This window comes from Episyrphus balteatus, chromosome 2, assembly GCF_945859705.1.
Source record: "Episyrphus balteatus chromosome 2, idEpiBalt1.1, whole genome shotgun sequence".
Lineage (NCBI taxonomy): Eukaryota > Metazoa > Arthropoda > Insecta > Diptera > Syrphidae > Episyrphus > Episyrphus balteatus.
Genome location: NC_079135.1, coordinates 36898038 through 36921956, shown reverse-complemented (window position 1 = coordinate 36921956; position 23919 = coordinate 36898038). Strand labels below are relative to the sequence as shown.

General features: G+C 32.3%; 2 protein-coding genes across 4 annotated transcripts; both read right to left on the bottom strand.

Annotated features, from left to right (window-relative positions):
* Positions 1 to 284: 284 nt before the first annotated feature.
* LOC129912214 (uncharacterized) lies at positions 285 to 960 on the bottom strand. Of its 2 annotated transcripts, none has more exons than XM_055990360.1 (2): positions 804 to 960; positions 285 to 753 (listed from the first exon to the last, which is right to left on the bottom strand). In XM_055990360.1, the coding sequence occupies exons 1-2, from the start codon at positions 868 to 870 to the stop codon at positions 356 to 358; spliced, it is 465 nt and encodes a 154-aa protein (XP_055846335.1). In that variant the 5' UTR covers positions 871 to 960; the 3' UTR covers positions 285 to 355. The 2 variants fall into 2 exon arrangements, with proteins under 2 accessions (XP_055846335.1, XP_055846336.1); XM_055990361.1 differs by having other exon boundaries at positions 285 to 750.
* Positions 961 to 2930: 1970 nt separating this feature from the next.
* On the bottom strand, positions 2931 to 23919 carry LOC129908490 (lysosomal-trafficking regulator). 2 transcript variants are annotated; one of them, XM_055984984.1, is made up of 23 exons: positions 23455 to 23919; positions 22891 to 23351; positions 22745 to 22827; positions 22357 to 22576; positions 19718 to 19828; positions 17259 to 19653; positions 13737 to 14399; positions 13485 to 13670; positions 13170 to 13423; positions 12446 to 13111; positions 12194 to 12374; positions 9361 to 10790; positions 8908 to 9294; positions 8672 to 8845; positions 8457 to 8607; positions 7547 to 8136; positions 7352 to 7485; positions 6548 to 7295; positions 6345 to 6486; positions 4679 to 5037; positions 4290 to 4614; positions 3730 to 4231; positions 2931 to 3671 (listed from the first exon to the last, which is right to left on the bottom strand). In XM_055984984.1, exons 2-23 carry the CDS (start codon positions 22981 to 22983, stop codon positions 3116 to 3118), a joined length of 10350 nt encoding a protein of 3449 aa, XP_055840959.1. In that variant the 5' UTR covers positions 22984 to 23351; positions 23455 to 23919; the 3' UTR covers positions 2931 to 3115. The 2 variants fall into 2 exon arrangements, with proteins under 2 accessions (XP_055840959.1, XP_055840960.1); XM_055984985.1 differs by having other exon boundaries at positions 7556 to 8136; positions 22891 to 23919.

The following is a 23919-nucleotide window of genomic DNA, read 5'->3' as shown; positions in this document are numbered from 1 at the left end:
ATAACCATCCCCTCCCACTTACTCTTGAAGTTTAAATGCAAATAGATAGATTTTGGTGAACTTCGAACCTGCTATAAAGGGTGAAATGTTTCGCCGATACCAATCATAAAAAATTCATTAATTACATAACTTTTCTGAACCTTTCAATGCTAAATTTCCTATTTTTCTGGAATGATTGAGTTCTCATGAATGTGAATGCAAAAACAACAAAAAAAAAAAACATTCCTTCCAAAGGGAGTGGATTTCTCAAGCTGTCAACAAAATTAGCAACAAAATTCAACAAGTAATGAAATTCAATTTTTTTTACTAATGAAATAATAAAAACAGAGTTCAAATTCCATCTTTGCCATTTTGATTATGGGGAGTCCGAAATTTTTGCATCTACCTTCTTCACTTTTAGAGACGTATTATTCTCAGTTTCCTTCTTCAAAGTACAAGAAATATTCTTCTTCTGAATGGTTCTGGGACTTTTATCGGTTGTAATTTGTAATTTTTCAATACGAAACTTCAATAACGACAAAAAATCTTGAAATGAAGGATTCTTAACAACATGATTTTCAAATAATGTTGAACTTTTCTTGATGATCATTTCAATAGTTAATCGTATTAATTTCACTTCATTTGAAGAAGATATTGCTTGGCATGTTCTAAGTAATATTTCAGAGTTTTGATTGGAACTTATAGAACTAACATTGGTTTTAGGATTTTCCTTAATAGGTTTGATGGAAAATGTTTTCTTTTCCAAATAACCTGCTACACAAAAAATTTAAATTGATACAAATTTTAAAAATAAATTAAATTACAGGATCGAAATTGATTTGGTTTCCATAAGCTAAAATGATGCAAGGAAAGTCTCATTAATGGATTCATTTTTGGAATGTCAAAAAAAAACCTTAATTTTTTAATTTTATTTAATAGAACAAAAAATTGAATGTTTGAAGTTTAAGAAAAATTTGAAAAAAAAAATATTATAGAAAGTATATTTTTGGATCTAAATCCAAAGGGAGAGACATGAACACAAGTCTCTTAGGCCCATTTGCTGAAACGAGTCTTAAATGTTTATGTGAAACATAAACCCTTAAGTTCTTCATAGCGGTTTGCAAGAACTTCAAATTGTGTCATAAATTCCTCTAAGTTTAACATAACTTAGGGGGAAGAAATAGTAGAACTTAAGGATTTTATGTTACTTTTAAGCATTATTAATTAAGAAAAAAAGAAGTAATATTCCTTAAAAAATGATCTTGGTTGCAAAATAAAGAGCAATTTATTAGTCTAATAATAAATTATCTTATTTTCATACCCCCTTATCATCAGAAAATGGTTTAATTTCCCGCACAAAATTTTTAACCACTGTTCATCATTTTTTTTTTCATATTTTCAAAACATATTTTGACACACAAACACATTTACAGATCAAATACATTCACATGAACACATTTTTTAGAATCAGATTTATCACATATTTTTGGTCACTTTCTCTATTTTAGGCTTTTTTCTTGCAATAAAATTCCACAAATGTTAAAATATAAAAAAAAATGTATTCTAACTGCTAAATTGCTCAAAAACTGATTTAATTAATTGACATTTATTTCGATGTGACAATTAAATTTGAAGTTCTCAGCTATTTATATCATGAAAGTATATCATTGCTAGGATCAACCTAAATATTTTTTAGAAACGTAGAATAAACTACAAACTAAAGAACTATGTTCGACCTAGCTAAGATTAGAATTTATGACTAGTATGAGCAAATGGGCCTTAAAGCTATATTTATAAATGAAGCCCAAAATTTTCTTTGATCTTTGATGTCTGCGGCCCCTGCACGTAACTTGATACAATCGGGTGTAGTCGATACAATCGAGTATCGGCAGCATCTAATTTGATTCAATCATCGAGCTTCCAATGCTCGATTGTATCGAATTAATTCGATTGTACAAAACGTGTCGGTACACCCGATTGGTAGATCTTCCTATTCCTCTAAGGCCCATTTGCTCATACTAGTCATAAATTCTCATCTTAGCTAGGTCGAACATAACTCTTGTGTTTTACTTAGTTTATTCGAAGTTGCTAAAAAATATTTATGTTAAACCTAGCAATGATTTACTTTCATGATATAAATCGCTGAGAACTTCAAATTCAAAAGTCAAATTAATAGAAACGTCAAATAATTTAAATAGATTTTGAGCAATTTAGCAATTAATATACAACAATATCGTTAAATTTTCAAGTTTGTATCTTTATCTTGCGGAATAAAAGTGTAAAAAAGTATATTTCAGCCAAAAATAAGTGTTAATTGGTTAAACAAAAATTATTCGTGTGTGTGTGTAAATGTGCTGGTGTGTCAAAATTAGTCAATGAAATATGACAGCAAAATAGTGCCTCATACAAAAAACTGTGGTGTAAATTGTACCATCTGTGGATGGTTTAAGTTAATGAATGTAAGTTTATTTTTAATAAATTGATAATAATTCATGTCCTTTGTACTACCGACATCAATTTTTGAGCGACATTATTGCTTTTTTCATAAAATAAAAGTGCCTAGGTAGAACATAACAGCTTAAGTTCTACTATTTCTTCCCCCTAAGTTATGTTAAACTTAGAGGAATTTATGACACAGTTTGAAGTTCGTGCAAACCGTAATGTAGAACTTAAGGGTTTATGTTTCACATAAATATTTAAGACTCGTTTCAGCAAATGGGCCTAAGTATAAGATTTGATACTTTGAGATTGCGGGCACATAAAAACATATAAACCATCATAAGCCACATATTTTGATATAAAGTAATGAGAATCTATCTTCTAGGTACTTTTATTGTTATGGTATCATATATTATATGTTATGGTATCACTCACATCCAAAAATGCTGTGGGCTCTTTGTCCATCGAAATTTTTTCGTTAAAGTACAAATAAGCGAATACTCACTGAAATATTTCCAAAAAATCAAACACATTTCACTTTATTCAAAAGAAAAAAAAAATAATAATAGTAATAATAATCACCTCATCCACACAATAACATTATTCTACATAATACAATTATAGTTATTAATAATTCTTTTTATCGATAAACCAATTATTAAATATAAATAAGCAACGATTAATGAGCACACAGATTTTATTTGAAAACAATTTGCGGGAATTTTGGCGGATTTCCATATAAACCTTCAGATTCCCATACTTGAATATATGAATCTTTAGTTAGCACTACCAAATGCTGATGAGTTGAATATGTTATGCTTTTAATATTTGTTATACCAGTTGGAATTTCAGCAACAAAACTTAAATTCCAACTAGACCATAATCGAACTATTCCACCTTCTACTGCAGTTGCAATCACATTCACACCTACTCCTTCTTTGATATAAGAATAACAAACTGCCAAAATACTATCCTCATGCACTATATGGTTTACGTATCGAGCATTCACTGAATGCAGTCTTAGAATTGACTTTCCACTTGGATTTATTGACACATTCACAAAGTCATCGAGGCTCTCTTCTGTAACTTCAAAGCATTCGTCTGCTTGAACTGGGGTGGTAGATAATTCACTGTCATTTCTTGGAATGGAGTGAACCGTCACGATATCGCCCAGTGTCGGACTAATTGCGGTTAAATTAATTGGAGAGTGATGGATTTCTGCAGGACGTTCTATCGTCCGAACGTAGCTTAAACTAAAACATTGTAAAGCGTTACAAAAGTCTGAATTTATTAGTAAATTAAATTTCTTACTCATTTAGATCCCATATCACAGCAATGCCATCTTTACCCGCAGATACAGCAATTTTGAATTCAACAGATAGACAAATTGTTGTTATTTCGTCAGTGTGTCGAATGAGTATGGTCGGTCCGGACCACTTCAACTCAACACCAACATTATTTCTTTGAACTTCTGACGTTTGCTCCAAGTCATCTACTTTCAAACTACTCTTTGGACTGATCTTACGGAAGGCAGAATTGTACGATAATTTAATACCTTTGACATAACTTTGGCGACTTTTGGCAATACGTGTTGGATCAACACTTGAACATTTATACACACTTATTCGTCCCGACTTGTGTCCACACCAGAGTAGATTTGAATTGGCATCAGAGCCGCAACAAGTTATATCGTCAAAAGAACTATTGAATAGTAAAGCTTTTGACTTGGTTTGAGTATCACTGAGTGGTTGGATGCGAACGATTCGATCGTCATAGCCCCAAGATATCACATTAAAAGTATCCGATTCAGGACCTTTAATAAAAATGTATTCAATAAAAAATAAAGAATTTTTTGAAAACAAAAAAGTTACCTCGCATAACACAGGATTTTGCTGGAAGACCATAAACTACATTTGTATTATTGAAGGAAACCAAAAAGTCAGATCCAGGCAATTTATTAATATTGCCTAGGGTTGGCGTTGGAAGTTGAGGTGATCCTAAGAAAACACCCCAACGGAGTCCCTTCGCTGTGGGTATCACTTCTCTTCCTCCCAAACAATAATTCAAAGGTTTCGAAGAGGGATGTGCAGTTTTGAAAAGTTGCTTTGGCATTTGGCCGTAGGTTTTGACCATTGTCTCGACAGCTTTTCGTTCTATAGGGTCTGTAATCTCAGATTCCAGGAACACAGCATACGTCTGTGAGAAAAATGAGGAGTATTATTTTATTTTAATAAAACTTTAAATTTTTTTTAATACTCACAGCTGGATGAAAAACATTTATGGTATCAACTGCATTCTGACCCGTTTGGTTATGTCCAAATATCAAATCGATCCAATTATGTATATTTTGTCGAACTATTTCCGATTCAAGAGCTTGCCGGTGTATGAGTACAAATAAACGAGGATCACGTAAGCACCAAGGTGGTAAAAGAACATCTTCGACTCTTTCGCCTGACTGTCGACAACCAAAGTCAAAACGCTCAAAATTCTCAAACATTTCTGGTAGGCAAAAGAATTCGGGAATTAGCTCTTTGACATCTGTTGGACTATCCTTGCTTGCAAGACTCCATGTTGTGGCCAATGAATGAAAGGTACGATCAGGCAGGTCGAAATTGTTATCTAAAAGTAAATTTAAAAAGGCGATAAATCATTGAGATTTCTTTTATTTTTGTTCTTTCTTTTTCCGCAATTACAGAGGTTAGTTACGCCGCAATTCACTAAACTTGAGTGGACACTTAAAAGAGTAGGTGCTTGAAAACCTTTGGAAAATCCAACAGCTTCCGTTCGAAGCTATGATTTGGGGACTTGTGGAAATCTAATATCGTTACCTTTTGACAAATTTTTGTTTAAATTTCTCGTATTTAAACTCCATAGAGAGAGTAAAACATGAATGCAATTTAAGAGATTATCCTTACTTTCAATTAAGAACTTATTGTTTTTCAATACCTCTCATGTACATATGACTATATGCTACAGGCTATATATACTATATGTATGCAAGTATTCATTGCTTACTTAAAAAACTTCTAAGAATCAAAATAATTGTGATATAAAAACGGCAAGGTTAGCACCAGTGCGTTGAAGTAATTGGCACGATATCAAAACCCACTCTTTGCTGAAATTTTACCGGTCACTAGGGCGTATGAGCAACATTTTTGTTTTGTTATAAACAAATTTTGCTTTTGCTAAAATAATCTTAAAATCAGTAGACCTTTTGGTCTTGGAAAAGAAGGTCATGTAATATTGGTTTTTGTTAAGTTTGAAGTGTAAGAGGTAGTTTGATAGATGTACTATTGTTAGCAAAGGGCATAAGTGTAGTACTAGAAAAAGATCCCTCGTGGATCTGTCCTCATCTGTGTTTCGCGCTAAAATTTTATAGTGATATATCGTGTAATTGAGCATTACATAGCGTTGCAATACCTACACACTCCTACAATGATATGTCATCGGCTTAGAGTGAAAAACATCTAATTCCAATTTTAAATTCCTTATACAAATACTAAAAAAGAAAATATTTTTAAATGTTTGACTAAATCCAAAACAATATAAAGTTGTTTCATTTTATAATTATTTTTTTGATTTCATGAGAATTTGGTAAGATTTGAAAACTTTTTGTATTCTTAATCAGTTTTTTAAACAATTTTTATTGGGAGTTAACAGTTAACACTCTAAGCCGACGATGTGATACTTTTTTAGAATATTATTCGTTAGTTTTATTTTCAAATTAAGTTCTTCCAATGCATAGTTTTTAAAAAATTGCAGTTAGTACATGTTTTATATTCAAATGCTTCTAAGACTTAAATTTTTTCTCTTATAAATTATTACATTTTTGTAAATTTTGAAGATCTTTTTCTTTATCTTGAAATTGAATACCGTTGTGAGAACTTTAAATTGTATCATTTCGTTTTTTAAACTTATATTTTTACCTTGGTATCGCAGGAAATAACTTGTGAATGGTGGCACTCGAACAAGAAAATGCAACACAGTCCCAGAATTCGAATAGTGCGAGCTATAGTGATACGGTTTTATTTGAAGTGTACCCATACTAGTCATTGTGTTGTTAATATACTACAAAAGAAAAAATATTTTTTAAAACAACTAAAAATTTTAATTTTTTAAAAAAGCAAACCGTATAGTTATTCACATAATGCTGTTCATTCTCCTCATGCTGAACCGCTATTGGTTTTTCTAGCTTTCTAAAATTCTTCTTTTCAGTCAAATCCAATACATCGGTTGTATAGTTGGCCAAAATCCATGGAAACACTGGATATTGCATGAGATCATTGTACGTTCTACCAGCGATTTGATTCAATGTCATTATATATTCCCAATTAGTTAGCAGACCCTCACGCCATTGTTGTGTGATGAGCAGAATTTTATTCTGATCTGGACACACAACAATCTTATCAAGAAACACTTCTTTCATAATCTTCCAATCATCTTGATTTTGCAGGGAAAACAATAACGATTTATTAGTTTCAAGGAATATTTCGAAAGCCTTCTCTTGATGTTGATAGCGTTTGAGCCAAATTTCTGTAATATTATCTACATCACAGCTGACATAAAAATATTTACACCGATAGGTTGCAATGAAGTACAATTTATGATCGGTCACGATAATTTCTCCATCTATTTCTGCATCTACTGGCAGATATTTGGCAGGGAAGTTGTAAAGAATTTGAGAGTTTAACGAGATATTTAGCTGCTGATCATAGCTCGAGATGAGATAGTCTAATGGACGGATATACTCAACACGTTGCTGTTCCGAATTCTGTCGATAATCTTCCATTATAAATCGTTTATCAATGTCCAAATGACAACGTCTCAAGCGTGTGTGAACTCGAGAAGGTCCCTCTGTATCGTCTAACTCAAACGACCTAAAAAAACAGAAATGAATTTAAAAATATTTCAAAATATGAAAATTTTATTTTACATTTCACTTCGATCAATTGAAAACCATGGTGCACCCTCATGCGTCATACGACGAATAATCTCCAACCATTTATGGAAAGTGTAATTCTCATCGTATTCCTTCATATGATTCATTAGAATTTTTCGTTCCGAGTTCTGTGAAAGAATGACCATCAGCGCAATCAGTAAAATTTAAACAAAAACATAAATTCGTTACCAAACAAACCTGTAACTCAGCAACAACTCTTGTTATAACCATCGAAGTTTCAATACAACTATTAGCTAACGATTCAAACTTGTGAATTGTTTTCTCCAACATTAGCTTATGTTTTGCTGATGTGTTATTTCGATTCTGTTCGAAACGTTCAAGTTCTTGTTCCAGATTCCATGTTGTGTCTGTGTCTTTAATGCCTAGGCGCAAGCACAACTGATCAAGATTTTCTATTGGTTTTTCATTGTTCGATTTCTGTTCAAGAAGACACAACCATAAAAGTGATTTGATCATTTTTCCATCACAAATGATTGTTGGCAAAGTTTCATTTTGACATGCCATCCACAAAGTGTCTATTATAAATTGTCGAAGATCTAATGGGCGTGAGGATAACAATCCCCAAGCTATAAAATTATTGCATCGTGTGTTGGTTGAGATGCCAAATAATACAAGTTGTTCAAAAAGTTTTAACTCGTTTTCATTAGGCATGTACGTAGGACCGTAATTTGTGAAAAACTGTGAACAGCGATCAATGAGAAGATCAAGTCTTGTTTTTGTTTCCGATAGATTGATAGAAGAGTTGGGTAATACAGTGACTGTAATGAGAGTTAAGATTTATGTAAACAAAAAAAGTGCATTTCATATGTTCATAGTGTAATATATACAACTTGGTTACGAATTCTTGAAGCTATAAAAGATTGAATCTTGCTGTATCTAGTAATTTTTACAATAATACAAATACAAATACAAATATGTAAAAGGTGTTCCAAATTCACTGTCATAAAAAAGTAGAGGAATTTTTAAGGTTATAAGGGATATCAAAGAAAAAGGGCAGGATTTATCGTTTGCTCGTTTTAAATTTACATACGTTAATTTTGGAACATCCACCATACCAACAAGTAATTAATAAATTTACCTTTGAAATTTGAACTTGGACTGCGGTTTTTGAAGAACAGATCTAACCAATTAAGTTGAAGTTTACCCTGAACGGAACGGAAGCCTTTCACAACATTTGTTGGATTGTTGAGTTGATAAAAGGACAACATATTTAAAATATCCCAAATAATCTAAGGAAACAAAATAAATTGTATTTCAATTTTAGTTTTGTATAAAAAATAAAAATTTACATACATTCATTTGTCCTGAAGACTTCATAGCTTTTTCTCCAACACAAGTAAGCAGTTCAATAATTGATTCTTCGGTAAGAGTGTTCGATACTTTAGGTTTAACGTACATATTATGCAATGCTTTCATACAGCACTGCAATAGTCCTGTTTCGATGAGGCTGTGATTATCTTCTGGATCCTGAAATAAATACAAACTTTTAAAGATCATTAATATTTTGTGTCTATCGAAATCATCATCACCGTCAGATATATAGTTTTCAAGACTTTAAAAGCCTTAGCTGAGAAGTTCGCCTGTCCATCAGTCTTGGTTAATATCGATAGCAATGAATGCAAACCAAAACGATTATTTATAGATATGTACTCGTATTCGGCAAATGCTTCCAAACTTCCATAAAGCCCCGTTACCCATTCTAGACATGTCTCGAACATATTCACGTCAGTGGAATATATAGCCAGCTGATTGGCCAAATGTTGAGGAAAGAACTTTTTAGTAAACACTCCAAGTTCACTTGGAGGAATTCTTTTGGTGAGTGCAGTAAGCAATTTCAAAATTGCTGTTCGAACAGTTGGGCTGGTGTGATTTGCAAGAACCAAAAGGATTTCCATTTTAACATAATGCGTCAAGACCTTAAAAGCAAAACAAACAAAAAAGGCTATACACATCTGTATGATTTTTTCAATTTTACAACTTACCTCCTCGACAACATTATCGGGCAAAAGGAACAAAAAATCTTTGAGCAATATAAAAAGGCGCTCTTGCAGCTTCATAATGCCTGGCGAGCTATAAAAATCAGTCTTGAACATTGTCTTTGATTTCTTTTTGCTGAAAAAAGAATTTTCTAGTGGCCATTTGAAGCCATCTTTGCTTTGCATAACACCTCCTTGTTGTTCATCATGTGAAGAAGGCGGACTTGAATCAAACATAGAATTCTCCATGCGACTTTTTTTCTCATTTTGATTCGATGGTTTCGACATGAGTCGAACTCTCTTACGAATTATTTTCAGGGGAGAATTTTTCGGGCTACTGTGCGGTATATTATGTAATGAGTGTCTTTTTGGTTTCAGTCTCCATTTAGCTGGTTCTAGTGGTGAAAGCATTCGCATTTCATTCTGATTTAATCTTGAACAATTTGCAATGGTTTCGAGATTCATATTTGATTTGCTCCTAAGACCACCGTTGAATTTCATACTATCTCCGTTGACTGATTTCTTTTCTAATATTTTCGATGGTTTAGCTGATCGAAAGAGACTTGCACTTGATGAGCGTTTGCGTTCACGGAAAATTTGCTTTAGCTGCCTCCGTGGAATTTGTAGTCCCAAGCCTTTTTCTTTGACTGGGCCTTCGGTGCTTAGAAGGAAATATAAGTTTGAGCGATCGTGTGTTATAAAACATTCACTGGGTTTATGGAGGAGTAGTAACAGTTTCATAATTTCATCCATAAGTGAAGCTGATGGCGGTGAACCAGCAAATATACTTAGAATATTAACAAAAGAGTTTGCCGCTTCTATTGATATGTGTATTGGATTTGGAGATTCAACGACATAGACTTTGCAAAGATTCAGAAGTTCCTTCATCAGACCTACTCGATTGAGCTGTTTCATATTGAATTCTTTGCATGGATGTTTGTCTCTAACTAATGCGATAATAGTTTTGAAAAGAAGCTCCAAGCCTTCTGAACTATCAGATCCTGATCGATGCCAATCAGAAAAGCGATGTAGTATATTTGCTATCAACATTGGATGTGATAGGCAAGCAATTGTATTTTCATTGACGTGAATTGTGCTTCCTTTTTTAATGATAACTGGTTGGGTGCACGAGTTGTTTATTATACTTGCAAGTAGGAAAACATCTTTTGTACATCTGTCTGTTTTAATGACATAACCAATTAGACTGAAATAATCATTTCGCATAAATTCAGTATAAAGCTGCGAGTCGGAAAGAGCAACTGTGAGTAAAAGATCCAAGGACATAGATTGCGTGGCAGAGTCAGATGTAAGTTCGACAACTCTCGCAAATAGATAGAGCAATGTTGATAGTCCTCCACAGAGTATGGTTGATGTTTGTACTGATTGAAGTTCATTTCGACACAATTTACCGTAGAGCATAATTCCACAACGTTTGCCTTAAAAAAGTAATAGAGTTTAATAAAGATAAACCAATCATTATACACGGTTTGGACTTAAACGATTGAAGTCCCATTTGTAGCTTAAAAAATACAAAAATAAAAAAAACTTTTAATGAGTATGAGAGTTGTCCAACCTAAGATATTAGGATTATAACGTTTGATCCGATTTTTTTTTATTAATTTGTTTTTGTACTGTTTTTGAAATATTGATGCAGTTGTTGTTAAAACTATTTTAGCTTTTCAGCGTAACAATTAACTACGATGAATTATTTGGATAACTTTTTTGTTTTGGCCTGCTAGCCTCCATTACCACATCTTTATTCAGTTGAGTGTCGAAAAACAACTTTAAAGCTAGCAACAAAATAGTTACTTAACCATATCACATGCGAGAAACTAACACGATCTAGAATCTGCATCAAGATAACAGATCACCGTAAGGTGGGAAAGGTAAGGAATATCAACTGTTGCTGAAATTGCTCCGAATCAAAAAAAAAATACTAGTAACGTTTTTCGTTTCTTAATCAAAACTTAACTTAAAAAAGTACACATCTCTTGCTTTTTCTTCTCCTGTTAAGAAATTCTACGCGACATATAAAAATTATTAAAACCTAGTGCCAATAAGCCATGAATGATGTCGCTTCTGCGGGAAACTAAAAATTACCAAATATGAAAACACAAAAACATAATTATTCAAAATTTACCATAAATGGACAAAAAATGAAAAAATGCACTAAAAAAAATTAAGCATTTTGAAGAATTCACTTTAAATCGCGGATTGACTCCAAAAAGTCTGAATTTGGAAATGCCATTCTTTCATCAAAAACTTTGTTACCAAAAGTACCCTTTGCATTGAGCTCGGAGAAGACAGTTTTACCATGTTTATGGGAAGAGAATACAGTATTTATCTCATAAAACCAAAATAAAAAAAAATTCAATTCTCAAAGGAACATATTGGTATGCGAAAAGCAAAAAAAAAAAAAAATTAATTAATGACTTATAAAAATTGTATGTTGTGATCCAAATCCAAAATGTATTAAATAGTGCCTTCTCAGGACGCTAGTCACATTTATTAAGCAAGTAAATTATTTAATAATAAATTAAAATGGTCAACATAAGCTTCAAGTTTGAGAATTTTATCAAAAACTGATTGGTCACTGTGGCGTATGTGTAACTTTTTTCTACTGTGAAAACAATCAATGTTCAAAGAAATGTTCAAACGTCGATCAAAAAACGGAACTATTTAATCTCTGCTGTTTAAAGAAATAAATTATTTATACGAAAGAAGCTTACATCTTTAAACCGTAATAAATGTATCGTCAGATTTAGAAAAAAAGTATCGAATTGTATTTGCAACATACAATTCCATTTTTTTTAGTCACACACGGAAAACTAATACCTACCACAACTGTTGTCATAATCCGACATTTGATCATAAGCCATTATTGCGTTTGGATCACTTGCTGAATATGCACAAAATCGAGATTCTCGAAGAACTTTCATTGCATCTTGAAAACTTCCAACTTTAACATTAAATGATTTATTGAGATTCAAAAAACCAAAATTCGGTTTCCATGCACCAACCTGAATAGAAAAAAAAAAATATGTAATTACATTCAGAACTAAGACATTTTCTGAATACGCCATAAACATACCTGACACTGTGTTATATCAACGAAATCAGGTCCCATTGCAGTCAAATATTGAATAATCTCCTTTTCGGGTATTTTTCGATTAAACAAAATCACATTCGAAATTGAAAACTTTAATGGAATACCACTAACACATTCTAGAGAATCATTACAATTTGCTTTTGGTATACTATCCCCAAGCGAAAGCAATTGAAAAGTTGATGTTCTTGTAAGATTACGGACATTTCGGAAAGGTAAACTTATAGCATGCTGTTCCAAACCATCCAAAGTAACTGTTAAATTGAATCGATCCGATGCCAAATCAACGGAGAAAGATAAATGAGTCCATTTTGATCGACATAGGCGGAAATATTTCAACTCAACACTGGAACCCTCAAAATACCCATCAGTAACACCGTGTCCATGAAAGAAATGCATTTGATTGAAGCTGTTTAAAATGACAAGCTTTGTATGTTTCAGAGCATTTCGAAAAGGCGATGGACTAATTGACTGGGGCGATGTATTTGTAGAAACATTCTCTTTATTCATGAAAGCATTATCTTCGTGGTTTGGACTCTTTGGCGAGAGTTCTGCATTTGGTTTACTGCTTTCGAATACCAGATTCATGTTGCTATTGACGTAGACACTTATTATTGCTTGATTACTTCCAATCGAAAGGATATGAGTTCGCTGTTTGAGAGAGAAAATATGTAAGAAAAAGAGAGATAAAATAAGAGAGCCAACTTACCATACTCTCATCGCACGAGATTTTTATATCATCATCAATTATCTGACTGGCACTTCTGTGTGGCATACTGCTTTTCATTTGCATCCACAACGATACAGTCAAACCATCACTGCCCCATACTTTAGCATGAGTTATTGGGAGAACACATGCTGACCGTAGAAAGGCAGTATTGGCATGATTGAAAAGATGATAGTTGCGCACTCTCTCGATTTGTTCAGCTATCAGTGGATCAGTTGATGATACACATTTTCCATCTAAAACAGAGAATTCTTTTTTCATAAAAGATTCTGTTAACAAATTTTTTATTCAACTTACCATTCAACATTGGGAATTCAATTTCAACAGTGGGCTGTTTCTTTAACGAGTTCGAACAAATATATGACATGTACTTAATCAAAATATCAACGGGAGGGTTTTTCGATGCCAATATATTAAAATATGTTGACAGCACATCAGGGGAATTGAGATCAACCACAAGATCCAGTATCGTTTGCTGCAGTTCTAGATAACAAATAATTTAATTTATTTATTATAATATTCAAAAATAAAAAGAAAACTAGAACTTACCTCTAAGTTTTGCATCATTGCTCTGAAGAAGTGGAAGAAATCCTTGTAAAATAAACAAAGGCCCACCAAGAAACTCACGAATAACAAACATCCTAGCTGCAAGTTGACTCAAGCTATTGGCCCATGCAGCACTTGGATTTTGCGAGCACTTCAACGACAATTCTATTAAAATCTCAGTGACAATTTTACAAATTCCACTATGCACAACATGTGTACGATATCGTGAGGATGGTGTAAAAGGAACCCACAAATCATCGATTTCTTCTTCACTCTCCGACATTCCGGGTATTTCGCCATCGGCTTCGTAACCCTCATCTGCTGTTAAATAAAACTCTTCTGTATCGTTCTCACTTAAATCTATTTCGCTGTCAGCACATATCAAGCTGGCTCTGGTCGAATAGAAGTCTGCATCACTTTCCGTTGAGGCCAAGGTTGGTTCATCGACATTATCGTGAGTTCTATGAGCGGTAACTTCATCTCTTTGATTGATCGGATGTGATTCTTCATTTGAAAATGTTCCAGTTAATTCGGCAATTTTCAGCAAAGATTGCAGAGCTAATGTAACAGCAGTTATACTGGGATCAGTTTGATTCCAATCTTGAAGAGCACGAGAAAGTATTATCAACTTGAGTCTTTGTAGATTATTCTGCATGGTGTCGGTGGCTATATAAAAGTTTTTAAATTTTCATCAGACAGTTTTATCAAACAAAAATCAAATAAAAGGATTTTTATGATATATTTTTTTTTGCCTCTGTTATCACTCTCTTACCCGATTGAGCATCAGATAAGATTAAGACACAAATGAAATACAAGGTTGTAAATTATTGTTGTCATTTACTGTTTGACTGACTGCACGCAACAGGCAACCGACTGAGAAGAGAACCTTTAATGAACTGCTGCTAGAATAGCACTAAATGAAATAGAATCTTTTTCTAAAGAATATTGTCGTAGGTTGAACTTCTATTTTATATGGCTTCTTGAGGTTTGGTATGCGCATGCGAATTTGTGTGATGTGGAGAAAAAATAATGTAATGCAAAAAGAAAAAAAAAATAACAAACCACTAAGCAGCTAACAGATGGAGAAGTGCAATGTAAAACTTGTATTTGTTTTGGAACGATTAAGGTGTTTGCCGCAAAATTGTCAACACAAGAATGTGGGACCGGGCTGTTTATTTGCTTTGCAGATTTATATAGTGTGGATCAACTTTAATTAAAAAAAAAAACTACATGATTTTTAAATTTGGTCGAGAAGAAGAAAATTTTTTTTTATTCGAGTTCGAAGCTACTTGAGAAAATCTGAGAAATTCTATTATAGTGTGTCTTGTCATGATACAGCGCCTTTTAGGTCTCCTTCATTCCTGATGACAAACAAAAACGAAAAGAAATGTAAGCCCCCGCACACTACAAACTTTTAATCGGTCGCCAGCTTAGTCGGTCTCTTAATCAGTATGAAAATATATGAAAGTGAGCACACTACAACGATTAAGTATAGCCCGATCACTAGGATACTTAAGTATGTAGTGTAGGGAGGTTTTACGAGCCCATACAACAGTGGTTCTCTAAAAACTGTAAAATGAGTGGATGCATCATTATAGTGGGGAAAGAAAGATGAAACTTAAAATTCTACTTCCAAGCTGGTACGTTAAAGTGTCTGTACCTTAAGATAAGTTAGTTCTTAATCATATCGATGTGGCACGAGAGATTTTTTATAAATTCATTTCGAAACATAAAGTCTTAGTTTTTACACAAATTTGATTATTTTCAAAAAAGACGAACTTTCAACATTAACTGGCAATTAAAAACTATTGGTGCTATTTATTAGAAATATTGTGTACTGTTTCGATATATGTACATAGCAATACTTAAAAATTATCATATAAGTTTCAAAAGAAAAAAATATATTTTTTACAGCTTTTATGGGCTCTTTGTTGATTTGTAACAGAAATGTCACAAGGGGCTAGAAGAGGCTACAAGAAGTTAAGGTATATATGTGCTTTCAATGTTCAGTCTTTTCTGAGAAAAGAACTTAGCACTTTGGTGTATTTATTATGGGCTGGTGTTTCTTTGGTTTTCATCCCAAAATCAGCTAATAGTACTATTTTTCAGCCAAAAATGTTGACCCACTTGAAGTGACCCGTATAAAAACCTATGAATGCTCCGAAGTTGATCGCGATGTATCCAATTTTACACAAGATGTTGAGCGAATTTATTCGTGATATAAAACTTTGTTCAGAAGTTTTCTCCAAATTGTGTATAACTAGAGATATCTCATTCAATATAGCAGAAAATGCCTACAGAACCTGATCAACCACCAGCGAATACATCCTGACCAGTGATACCTAGAAGTTTTATTCCAGTGCAAGTGAGGTATAAATTCCACGTTAAACGTTAAAACAACATAAGTTAAAATCGCTGAGCATAAATTGAAAGCCTAAAATAAAATGTCTAATATGTATTTTTGATACAAGATTATGGAACATAAGAAAATTATGATCGTTTAGGGGCATAAATGATTATAGGGTTTTCCTGCTTGAGAAATTAATTATAAATTCCAACCAAACTATTTGAAACTTCGCATATCTTAACCGTATAGCCAATAGTCATCTAGTAGTGGCACTTCCTTAGAATATACCATGCATTTTAACTGTTACTTTAACCTCACTTCAAATACTTCGCTTAAACGATTAAGAAAAGAAAAGAAAAATCGTTTGTTTAACTAGGAGTGCTAAGCTCTAAATCAACATTCAACTCACTAGATTAGTTGTTGTGGTAATACAAAATTATGACGATATTTACCTAAAGAAATTATATACATATGAAAACAAAAACATTACAAAAACTGTAGAGAATCGGATGTAACTTTATCTCCCGAAAGGGATAACAATTGCATCTTTGTCTCTACGTTATTTCAATAAATTTAAACACAGTTTAAATTTATAATAACTAAATACAGTGATTAAATCATGTCACTTGGGATTTTTTCCACTGATAAAACAAAGTCATCAAGTGAAACTCCTAATAGCTTTAATCTCAGTCTATTATGAACCACAAAGTCAGAGAATAGATGACATTGTAAAATAGAATTGACTTAGAGCGTCTGTTTTTATTTTTTATTATGAGTTCGGTCAATTGGAATTTCTATTCCTTTACTTCTCCATTCAGTCATGAACTGGAAGTGTGAAAAGAAGAAAAACAAAGTAAATCTAACCACTCCTTCTGCATGTTCTTTCTTCTACTTAACAATAAGCTTGAGTATTAAAATAAGCAAATCGTGCATCTCTAACGGATAGAGATCAATGAACGGCTAATAACACCGCGAATGAACGAATACAATGTTCAACTGAGTCGCAAAAACTTGCTTTTATACATAAATGGAAAATCGTGAAAAGTAGCTAATCTCAGTCATTGACAGTCTATGCGTGGACATGCAGCATTTAAGCGATTGGAAGAAGTTACTCTTTTTAATTGTATTTTTTTGCGTTAAACAAAAAAGTAATCTATAGAACAAATAAAAATACTTACAATCTTCTTTATTTTCTCGAACATACACAGCCATAGCCGACTCAAACAATTTTAGCAGCAGATTTTTGCAGTCACCTGGTTTGCAAAGACATTGTAGTTCTGATTTTACATCATTGTCATCAGTAGTTTCAGATTCCTTAAGGTTATCCGTAGAACTCGTTGATTGTGAACCAAAGATATAACCAAATATTCGTCCCAGTAGACTTTTTTGATCTTCAGTCACAGAAGAGTCATCCATGGCCAAGAGTTGCTTTCCTTCCGTAATCAATTGATCACGTGGCAATGCCATTAATTGATTCCTAATATCAAAAAGAACTATACTTTCGTCCATTGTATTGCTGTTACTCTGAAGTTTGTTTAAAAATCCTTTCACTTCATAATCATTATAAAACTTAATAACATCATCAAAATTTGATGGTTCTGAAGCAGTCATGGAAGTTTGTACCGAAGATGCTGATAGAAGACTATCCAAAGGCAAAGAATCCAACATAGGAGTTGTTGGGCATTCCTCTAGTTGGGGAGATGAAACCTCCTGATTGATTTCTTTAGAAAACAACAAAAAACAACTCAAAGTGTTACATGCTAATTTAATAAGATCTATCTGTTCAAATCGCTCAGCAAATTCAATCTGAAATTGTTGATTAATTTTCAATAGCTGATAATTTAAATACCAATGCCTTGAAGCAACATGTAATGTATGCAAGGCATTTATTTCCGCAATTTCAATGCATTCATCTTCCTTATCCAGCCATATCATCCTATCGCTAATCAAGTGTCTAAGCATTCCATTGATTGATTTTGTTGATGTAACGCTTCCATCTAATTGCAATGCTATTAGACGCTTACTCAATATCACTTGTTCCTGACTGTTATCGCCTAAAAAGGCCGCATTTTCAATGCCAATCTTTATCAAATCACAAATGGGTCGAATTAGTTCGGGTCGATGCAAAAGATCCTCTAGATGTGATATGTTCTCACCATTGTAGAAGGCTTTAATCAGTCTAACGTCACTTAGATATGTTATGAAAATGTTTAGACACTCAATGAGTATTCGATTGTTATTTTCACATGTCAATGATTGCTCTTTATAAGTTCTAAATATTGGCAAAACTATGTTTGCTAATAAACCTGTTGATATGTCGAAGCTGATTAAATGTGATATGTGCTTGAGATGCTTAAGAAATCTTTTGTATTCATCGAAATTGCTTATCTCATCGTATTTGTTGCGATATAGTTGGAAAACTTCTTTATGAAATTCATTCGATTTTAGTTTGAATTCACAACAGGTACAATTATTACGCAGAAAAACAGTAGTCAATAGTTTTTGGTGAACGAAACTGTAGGCATACTTTTGATTTTCTGCTTCGATAGATTGACTGAGAAATATTTTCATGGTATCTGTGTTGCATAGGCAACAACAGACTCCTTGCCGTTGAAGACAACGTAGGACATAGTTTTGCAGGTCACTTGGAAGATGTTGTACTATGTTAATGAGGATCTTTTGAAAGAAACAGGGAAAGTTATTGCGCAGGCAATGCTGTTGTAAGATGCCTTTGAATTTTTTGCGATGCTTTTTAGATTTACTGGGTGAGTTTTTGTTTAGATTTTCAATAATTTTCTGGAGTACTTTAACAATTTTCGGAAAAAATGGTGTAAGTTCTTTTGAATTCTTTGCCAATAAATCGGAAAGTTTGAAAACGCACATATCCAATGAGTCTTCATCGATGAATTTTAACGCGTTATGAAATTTTCCATAGGACAGTGCAATTATGTTGTTCATAAGTCCAAAAATAAGATAAATAATTCCAAATATAATCTCAGGGTGCGTTGTAATTTCCAGAGCCTTCATTAATTTATTAATCGTTTCGTGTAAATTTATGGAAGCTAAATTATCTCTTTGCCAGCAGATGTTGTTGAAACTTTTACCAACGAGATTTAATAATTTGCATTTGATAATTTCGCAATTTTTGGCCGAGCAAAATACTTCTTCGTTGATAGATAGTTTTTCTACACCAAATTTCCAACAAATAACACTAATTGACTGGTCATTGAGGATCATATCGGTTTCAATATCGACTAATTTTTCTAACAAATCAATTAAGACAACAGCAATTTCGTCACTTGTTCTGATTTGATTGGCATAACTATCAAAATCATTTGGTTGATGCTCAATATAGAAGAGCTTGGTACTGTCATTTAGGGTTGATTTTAATTCTGAGGATTGACTAAAGTCACGTGAACGAAGTGCTTTTAAACGTTGATGTAAAAGAAGATTGTCTAGAAATTCCCTTATCGAATTCGATGGATTCAATTGAACTTGACTTTCGCTGTTCCATTGGCAGTTGGGAAAGAGGTTGATGCATATATTACACAGACTGAGCTGTGATGCAAGTAACTAAAAGAAGAAGAATACAAAATTAATACAAAGAAATAGACTTGATAAAAGGGGTTGGATTTACCTTAATATCAACACGTCGTAAAAAATACAGGATATGGTGTCCTATCTCATGGGTAAGGAAAGTACGTAAGGCAACAATTTTGCTGTAATCACTAGGAGCACGTAATATTAGCTGCAGAAGAAGAAAACAATTAAATAATTATTTAATGATTTAATATTTGGGTCATTACATTCAAAAGAGGGTTATATTCGATTTTAAATAAAACTTTTAAATGGTGGATATTTTCAAGGCAAATTGACATGGTAGATATTTTTTTTTTTTTTGTTTAAAAAGTTATACTTAAAGGAAAAATTTTAACTACGAAAATGTATGTACATATGTATTGAAAAATAAACAAAAAATATTTTTGTTTACCTTCACTCCAATTATACTGATATTATTGTTCCTTGAACTACTTATGACGTAAATAAATAATTATCTTGAAGACATTGAAAACAAAAGAACCCACAACTGAAGCCAAAAGCATAAATAATCGAAATGTGTCGTCTTTAAGTCTGTTTTTGATGGAGCTGATGGCTACTATTAATTATAATCGCGATAAAGTATGAAAAGAAAAATTTATTTTGATGTAAAGAATAGCGCAAAAATTGTCATCCGATGGTCTTTTGCTGTAGTTTCAAATAAAAAGTTTTGATTTTTGTACCTCAGTAGATATATGGAGCAAAACACAAGTCGGATCTTTACCCGTAAGCCACTTTAACCTAACCTTACCCTGCACGTACCCGATTTTAGTGGCCATACCCCAAATCCTGTATTGCGAGTGTTGAGGGCTTTAAATATATCAATGAAATTTTGAGATAATCGTTTATTATCTGAACAAGATTGATTATATAAATATTTGCACCTCTCACTAAAGAAGGTTTCCATTATTTAAAGAAAGCTACCTGAATTTCGTAAACTATCACATACTAAGTCACGTAGGCATATTTTGTTTTCCTGTTTATGATGGGAATAAAAATAGATTATTGTTTTCTATTGACATGATGGCCTACGTGAGTTATCTAATGTATGAAAACATGTACTAATGCATATATGAAATGAAAATATAGCTTTGATCATATCCATAGACTTGAAACGTGGATGAGCTGAATTCATTTTTGATCAAGCAAAGAATACTTTAGAAAACAACATTCTTTTACATAATTTTTTTTTGCTTGATTTCATGAGAAAAAGAAAAATTAATATTCATTTTGAGGTTATTTAGAAAGTTTTGGAAATTATGGATTCAGCTTGTTAGATACTATAAAGCAGTGGGAATAGTTAAGACGACTTTTGAATAGCCAGAATTGCAGACCTGGAGGGAAGAGTGAGGTACGAATAAATGTCGAACTCAAAATTGGGAAAAATGTTGAAAAACTGGTTTGCTGAGCATCTACTGCAACTAAGGCTAAATTACATTTTTTGAAAAAAAAAATTCAAAATAGAGCCATTCTATCGTTTTCATTACATTTGTACACATAGATAAAATATTCTTTATACTATGTATATAAAAATCAGGATTATTAAAAGTTTTACAATCTTTTCATGTAGTATTATCATTTGACAAAGTTATAATTTTGATAATATCAAGAAAAAATATTGTTGAAAAATGAACCGTTGCGTGTTGAACACGAAAATTCTTTTTGTACTTTTTTTTAATTGAACTGAAAATTTTCAGAATTTCTGCAAATTGAACATTCATACAATCTGTGAATAGAAAAAACTTCCACTGTTTTATTAAACAAAAAAATCTTGTCTTGTGCAATAAATGATTTCATTTCGGGTATTCCGAAATTTTGTATGTTACAATGATGTGACGAACCAACGTTAACGTTTTAGCGGCATACTGACTTTTTGTAACAGAGAAGTAATTCCATTTGTCGGAGAGCTGGTGCGCGTTTTGGATTATTATTTCATGATCTGCAGAGTGATTACACTTCAACTTCAAAATATTTTTCCAAGGATTACAAATCTCAAACATGCAATTTAAAGACCTTTTCAAAAATACTAGCTTTTTTTTCAATCAATCACACGAGTTATGGGCTCTTATAATAAAAGGTCTTACGATTTTGGAATAAGGACAATTAAATTCCACAGCTTTTCATATAAAATATATGAATAAATTTCATAGAAATCAATTGTTCTAATAAGAATTAACTGCCTTTAGAATTATTGTCAATCTCTAAAAAAAAAAAGAAACAATTTACATGCAAATATAAGACTTTGAATTGAAGAAAGATTTTCTTTCAAAGTTTCTATGGTCTTCAATATTCTGTTTTAATATAAATACATACATACATACATATGTATACCTATTTTTTTCTTGAATTCATATTTAGTATATTCTCTATTCAACTTATTTAGCTATTATGTCTATCTATAAACCCTTCTTATCTTAATTGTCACCTCATGTTAGTCGTTCCCTCAGGGAACATTAAAAATTATTTTACATACATATTCATTTCCCCCATAACATTACGTTCAAAGTCTGTTCTGTATTTTTTACCTTAGCCACAATCTTACCTTTTGTTCTATCATTCAAGTTTCATAATATCAATTTTCAATAAATAAAAAAATCTACAATATTCACAAATAACATTTTATGCATAATTTGGTAAATAATTCACTTAACTCATAAAATTTATTAAAATTCTACTTACTTGTGCAAAATTGTGTTTTTTGTCTTTTGGCCATTTAACTGAACTAGCAGTTTTTATGGACTCCGATGTGAGTTCACTGCCAACACCATCATTATCATCATCACCCCCGATATCATCTTTTGACGATGAATTCGATGTTGTAAGATGAGATTTACTTATGATGTCATATACTCTCTCTAATAAAAACGAACAAATCTCTTCCAGAACACATTGAACAAAACTGAAACAAAAAATTCAATATTACATATTTATTTCTCATGTAACTACGCATTCACAACTAAATTCATACCAACAGAATAAATACCACAAAAAGTGTTTAGAAATCTATTTTGCGGTCTAATTGCTATAAAGGTTGGCATTAAAAAAAATACATATTCCAATAACATACCATGAAATCGGTGTTGGTTCTTCAAGTGATGCCTCCAAGTTAACAAATTGAAATTTATAAAGAAATAGTTTAAGTGCTTGTTCCTAAAAATAAAAACACCATCAAGTACATTATTCAAATAAGAGATAAGAGGAAAAAATGTTAACCTTTTGCAATGAATCTTTTTCCTCCTCCTCATAGTTTGTCCACAAGGTTTGGAGTTCTTTGAGCAATTCCTGATCGACTGACAGTTCATCCATCTTACTGAAGGTTTAGCTTTTTACTGCTTTAGCTAATACTAATCGAATGCCAGATAATCGGCAGCTGTTTTTTTGATATGCTTAGGAAGAGGTCGAACTCATAACGTCTCTTCTGTACCCAGAATAACGACGACGACTTGCTATCAGTATCTTCTTACTCGTAATCATTCGGTGTACAATTAACTTGAACAATCTACTTGTACTCAACAACTCTTTACAACATGCACCAAGTTGTTGTTATAAAAATAGATTTTGTTTCTGATTTCTGTTTGGTTTTGGTGTAAACGACGACGACAACGACGTGCATCGATCACCGAGGCTGTAAAATTACTCAATACACAATACAATACTCATACTGAACTGAAACCCTACGGAACGGAATATATTTGTATTAATCTTTTTTCTTGGAGGTCGTCACTCGTCACACTGCTGCGGAGTGCGGAATATAATTGCGTATTCTATTTTATTTACCAATTCAATATTGAAAGTTTTTTTGTTTTCAAGTTGATGATAATAAAGGCAATTATTATATTAATTACTGTTAATGTTGCAGATAAGAAAAAATTGTTGGTCGTAACATTATTTTATAGAATTGTTTCAATTTGATAGTAAAAAGCAAAAAGGCATATGGATGTTTTTTTTTTTATTTCGGTGTAAAATTACAGTAAATCGCCATCTTTATTGAAACCACGGCATATTTTTATAGGTATGTATAAAGTATAATGGGATTGATATTTAAAAAAAAATTTCTTTTACAGGAAGGTAAATGATTATTAAATTTTGTCTCTTTATTAAAGAATTTCATAAGTTAATTTTTGATAGATTTATTTTTTGATAATTTTTGGTACAAAATTTATGGTTTCTTTGTTTGTTATTTTTTTTTTTTTTCTTCGCAGACAACGAACCACTTCGAGCGACAGTCGAGTTGCAGAAAAT